Here is a 6,318-nt window from a genome sequence, read left to right as displayed (position 1 = left end):
AAGTATCGTTTTGTTACATTTTTTTTCGGCATGTAGCTTATTTATTTATGTAAATACACATAAACCAAAAACAAAAAGATCACAAAACACACATTCACACATGCAGACATACATACATACGTACACATACACAAAGAACCAACGAATTTTAGTTGTCTATAAAACAAGAGATAAAGAAAAACAAAAAGTCAATAAGTATTTATTATAATAATTATATAATTTGGGAACTATAATTGAAAAATAGTTACCGTTTATGAATTAATAAGTATTTTAGTCAGCCATGGCATATATATTTGCATAATTTATCATTTTCAAATGTTATAATCACATTTGTTTTTGTTATATATATATATATATACACTTTACGTATTCATTATTATCATAAACATATATATTTATATACATACATAATGTGTCATACAAAAACGGAAAGAAAATCCTTTTTGGCCAAACAAATTTTGAATACCGAAAATACTGTTTTAAGTATCCAAATCGACTTATCTACATATAAATATTAAAAAGAAAAATTAGTTATAGGAAACGAAAAATAAACCATTTATTATACTAGAGAGATATGCTTAGCCCTCAATATTGTGTTGACAAGCTAAAATGAACATCTCGGAACATCTCCCTTTTAAATTATTCTTATGACATATTTATTATGTAGCTTAGTCATACGATTTATACATTTATACCGAATATCGAATTGCATTAGATATTGTGAAGATATCTTCAAAAATATAGTGAAAAAAATTGAGAATAAAAATGGAAAAAATATCATACGTAATTATGAAGTTTTGTTAATTTTGGTTAAAATCTGGCAGCCTCAAAAGTGTATAAAGTAATTCTTTCAAACTTGCTCGTTTGACATAACAACTAAAGTTAAGTTTGTGAATTTTTAAAAATTTATAAACCCGTCAACAGATACAATGAGAGATTGCTCATTACTTTCCTGGCAAATGGGAGCGTTCAGCCCTTAAAAATAGTTGTATGTCAATGTGAATTTCGTGGGGTGTCTTTTTGTAACTGGTTTGTGATCCTTTTTACAGTCAAACTTGGCGTTTAAGACTAATACAAATAGTTTAAAAGTTAAACAAAATTGAAACTATTTCGGACACGTTTACTTTCAGCATAAACTTATTTAGAAGCACATTGCATATACGCAATCATAAAGTTGCTCTGGAGTATACACTTTCCATCTTTAAGTTAAACCCAAAGCAAAGAATAGAAACTTAAAATCAATCAATTATGCACGGATTCTACTTTAGTTTTTTTTTCATTACATGCAATGCGATCCTTCACCAAAATTAGTCATGATCTCCAAAGGACGAACACTTTGGTTAAGTATTTTTATCTCATTGAACATAAAATCGATGCAAAAATATTAAATTAAATGAACAAAGAAAACACAGTTTTTTCAATTTCACACACATTGGCTATCAATATGAATATTTTATATTTTCTTTTAGTTCACATGTTTAAAAATTTCATCAAAACCAAACGGTAGACTTTAAAATTTGATAAAACTTGTAGGACTTAAATAATATCTATATTATTGATTAATTTTTTATATATAGACAATTTGCTTCGATTTATTTCGATTAGTTCTAGGACTTTATGACAAAAATTGGCCTCTTGACCCAATGTTCCTGCTCACAGTTTTGTGATAGTTACTATTCTAAAGGTTGCTGCTCCTAGGCAAAGTTGAAAAAGGATCAAATCATGGACTACCAGAAATTGATCAGCCAAAAGTATAGTATTACCTAACTGGCCGTCCATAATCCACGTGACTCGTTACCAACTGTGATTGTAAATGTCACATAGGTGACTAGAGTTGTACAATTTTCCGACAGTTTGACTACTACGCTCAAAATCTAAAAAAAAAACTTAGCCTAATGTAAAAACTTTTTAAATTGACTTATTTTCTTACAAAAACGAATGGCAATTGGCAGTGTAGACCAAGAATTTACTTTATATAGGCATATATTTATTTTGGTACACCTATTCACCCCATCTTTGATTCAGTAGGTCCTGTTTCGCCGTAAAAGGTATATGAGAATGCCAATAGTGTTTTACTTACCTCTTACAGAATGCTAAAAGTGTTCTATAAAAAACCGCGAGTTTCCAAACGGGAAAACCACTCTATAGCCTTATGTACTTATGGCACTCTGGTTTATTGTATTTGCTTGTTAAAAAGATTTAAGTTGGCCACGCTTTCAATACCAAAGAATAACACTCAGCCTGATTGGTGTTGGAAAGAAAAACACATTCTCTCTTGACGAGTTTTCAAAGGATTTTACGTTTTTTTTCTCACTTTTTGCATATTACCGCATGTGCCTACTAACTACTATATGAAAAAAAATATATAGTATATATGTACTTATATATATACCAACTTTTGTTTGTGTTGGCAAAAATTGCAAAACGACAGCAGCAGCTGCGGACAAAACAAAAAAAAAACTTTTTGTTTGTAGTTTCATCAAAAATTTGCATAATGCGCAAAGTAAGCAATTGAAGGGAGAATGAACACAGTCAAAAGAGTGGGGTGAAAATGTGCAAAAATTGAAAATTAAGAAGCTTCCAAATACTTGAACAACTTCTGCGCCATTCCCTAATAGATAGATAAATCAGAATTTTAGATAAGGAATGTAAATTCTCTATTACTCAAGGATAACACTAAATAAGGCTGAATGTCTACTGAGAAATAAGGAAAGTTAGTTACAAAATTGTTATTGTTAATTGGCTAAGTCAATTAATTACTTTTATTAATGTAATTCCGGGTTGTTAAATGGCTTTTAAGTTCGCCTCAGTAAAAAGGGTTAAAAACGGCTGAAGGACCAAATATTTGTTTTTGGTTGAGTATTAGTTTCCAGCTAGAAGCCCAATAAAATTATATTTATCCTACAGATAAGAGCAGAAATATTCAGCAAGGGAACCAATTTTGCTGGGTCATTTTACAGTACTCGTTGCTTATTTTCGATAAGTTCAACTCAGCTTAGGAATAGAACTGATCATCTATTCCTCTATTTCAAATTGCAGTAATGTTTTTATTTCCACAAATTGCATTGAAGGATCTTTTAACAGGATTCCAAATCAATAATGCAGTCGCACTCTATTATATCAGTCAAAGTAAGTAGACTATAAGATCTACATTCAGATCCAACAATAAATATTTATTATAAATTATTATATTAATTACCCAACAGCGCCTCCTCACCGGGGATTCTAGATTACTCTGTTTCTTTTGCGGCCAAGAAAATGTGGTCGATTACCTTCTGGACTCTTGCCAACCTCTTGAATAAATTAGGGATTCTATATCCTCATATATCCCAATATCACATCCAATCTTCCATTTACTACACTTACATTTTTTCAGGTCTAGTATTGATACTTTATCTAAAATTGTAAGTAAATTAATTAGCCCAAGAAGTGTCATTTGTTCTAATCTTGGATATTTTTACAGTTCTATAAATTTAAATTACATTTTTACCTATGTTCTGATTCTGCGTTTTATAAAAGTGTGAAGTGTTGAGAAATAAATTATGGATTCTCTTCAATTCTTAAAATAGTAACAATTTAGCTTAATTATGATTGATGATTGTTATAACTTGGAATTTAATACGAACATATAATTTTTTATTTTATATTTCAATACATAATGATGATGTAAAAGATTCAATAAAGTTACATCCATAAGTATGAATTATTTAAATTTTTATTTAAATGTTAATATTTTTCCTTGGGACATTTTAATACATTTACGCTTTTACGAATTGAATACATTTACGCTTTTACGAATCGAGAAGTTGAAATCATGAAGTTATTGTCATAGAAAATAAATAAAAACCCATCAAGTATCTGCCATAGAGATGTACATATATATTTACATATATTAGATTCTAGAACCTATTCAAAAATTGTAAGGTTGGATAAACATATATGTATATACACTTGCGAAGATAGAGCAATTGTTGTAAACTAATTAAATTTTGTAGTTGGAAAAGTCCATATTGGGATGATCTCGCTTGAATTGTTCAAGTAGTTTTCGATTTTTGATATCCTCAGTGGTTGGCAAGCCCATTTCCCTTTGACGCTGATCATACATCATTTTCTCGACCAAGTTACGCGTCTCTTCATTCAGATCGGAAAACTTCGATACATCTGGATTAATTCTGCGTGTGGATATTTCGGGATCTGTGGTGACCAGGCGGTTCCACCATGTCATCTTATTGATCTTCTCCAATGTTATCAAAATCGTTTTACTATCTTGCAATACCCAAACGGATTCCTCTTGTTTGATTTCAGCACACAATTCGCCATCGATAATGGGCTCTTCACCACTGAGGCCCACTGTCAAGGATTTGCGACCAATATTGACCACAATGTGGCGGGATCGCAAAGGAAATGTAACTCTTAGTTGAACCTTGAGTTCCACATCCTGTAAAGTCTGAGTCCACATGTATTTCTCCAAAGTACAACCGTTCCCCAAATTTGGTTGTAATTTACCCAATTCAGACCTCTCGGAGTCATCGTCTACCATCTCAATGGGTTTCGATATTGTATCACGAGCTGAACAATCACCGCTAGCATAAGCGGCCTCCAACAAATGTACACGTTTCTTGGCTTCCTCTTCCCTGATAATATCAGCAGCTTCCACGTCGGAATAATCAGAAATTTGGCACAAATTCCTCTCTTTTTGACGGGCTTGAAATTCGGCTAGCTGTCTTTCCTCCTTTAGTCGCTGGGCAGCCTCTTTGGCGGCCAGAGCCATATTGCATTCCGTTCGAAAAACATCGAGTACAAATTCTTCCCATTCAGTCTTCTTGTTGCCAGTGTAGAAGTCGGTTTTCCGCCGCAAGAAGCTCGCTATTGTCTGAAGAAAGGCAGGAACCCCTCCATGATGTCTTTTGGCCAGCGCAAGGAGTACATTATCAAACTGTTCTTCATCAGCGGACATTCTATTGAAGTTCTCTACTAGTTTCTCTGAGAAAGTTTTGTATAATGTTTCCCTATGAATATTTCAGTGTTCGGTTTTGATGTGACAATAAGATCAGAGTTTACTTAATGAGCTATAGATTTGTAAAAGAAACATTTCGATATCCAGGATAGTTTTGATAAATTTATATTTCTAAAAAATTTTATTGGTTCACATTTTACTTTTTTAGGTAAATATTTACTAAAGTTACTCGAGCCCAAACGCGCTTAAACTACATAAATTTGGTATCAAACGAAAGAGAAAAAGCACGAGCACGACCTCGTTTTTAGCGGGATTATAGCTGAAAGTTGCTATTTCCGGGTAAAGGAAGCTGTCAAATTTTGAGATAGTGTTGCCAGATGCCAAATTTCGGATACGCGAAACTTTTGTTCGCATTATTCTCAACAAACAAAAATATTGTTGAGTTTACAGTATTTCTTATACTCTCTAATTCTATAATTCAGAGTAAAATATTTGGCTGCCAGGGCGGTCAAACAACGCGCCAAATAAAACATAAAATTTGCGAACACTGAAATCTGGTGGAGAACTAAAAATATAGCTGTAATAGTAAGGCATAGATAAAAATATAGGACCTGGCTTTAGGATGTAGAAGAGAATCTGGCTTGGTTTAATCAAAGTTTTTTTATTTAAAAAAAAAATGAGAGTCAAACAACATCGGTTGTATATGTATATGCGAAAAAAAAGTGCTGCCATGGTCAAAAGCAAAATTATCTTGGGACAATAGTTGTTTTCTATACTTTTGGAACCTAACTGACTAGGAACAATTACAGCCTATGGACAAAAATCTTGTTACACAGTGTTATTTGTTGTTGTTGTTATGTTGTTTTAATGTCTATAAAATAGATTAGAAATGTCAATTTAAATTTTTTTAAAAGAAAACACCAAATTGATATTCTCAAGTTTCTTAAAGTTGCAATTTTGGTTTACCCAAGTTGCCATGTGGGCATCTGCAGAAATTGTATGTATGTTTGTATGTATGTATATAGAATTCGCCAAGTTTCTTTTGCATTTTTACTTACTTTTTTCCATTTGCAGAAAGTAGGACTTTGTAATAATCGAAATCAAACACTCTCTTACTTTGAAGTCACTCACAGAGTAACAAATAAGAAAAAAAGGAAAGAAATGGTAAAAAAATGAACTGAGCAACTGTGCCTGGGTTTGGGGTTTAGTTTCACTTTGATTTGGATTTTGATTGCGTCAGGTGCCAACTGCCTGGGCAGTCGACGACGGCGTCTGGTCGTCCAAAAGGAAATCGATTCCTCGACAATAGTTTACGAAAAAATATTTTTTTAAGAAAACAATACATTCAATTTTTGGTTAAC

At 32.2% G+C, this 6,318-nt stretch overlaps 1 protein-coding gene across 1 annotated transcript; it reads right to left on the bottom strand.

Moving 5' to 3' along the window:
• Positions 1–3,901: 3,901 nt before the first annotated feature.
• Positions 3,902–5,070, bottom strand: LOC6641725 (nuclear migration protein nudC-like). The gene has a single exon (XM_047010966.1). The coding sequence runs from the start codon at positions 4,955–4,957 to the stop codon at positions 3,983–3,985; it is 975 nt and encodes a 324-aa protein (XP_046866922.1). The 5' UTR covers positions 4,958–5,070; the 3' UTR covers positions 3,902–3,982.
• Positions 5,071–6,318: the final 1,248 nt, after the last annotated feature.

This window comes from Drosophila willistoni, assembly GCF_018902025.1.
Source record: "Drosophila willistoni isolate 14030-0811.24 chromosome 2R unlocalized genomic scaffold, UCI_dwil_1.1 Seg200, whole genome shotgun sequence".
NCBI classification, from domain to species: Eukaryota; Metazoa; Arthropoda; class Insecta; order Diptera; family Drosophilidae; genus Drosophila; species Drosophila willistoni.
Note: the sequence above shows the minus strand (reverse complement) of the source record. Positions and strands in the feature narration are given on the sequence as shown.

Coding starts and splice junctions, on each gene's coding strand:
- LOC6641725 (XM_047010966.1), bottom strand. CDS start 4,957: ATGTCCGCTGATGAAGAACAGTTTGATAATGTACTCCTTGCGCTGGCC.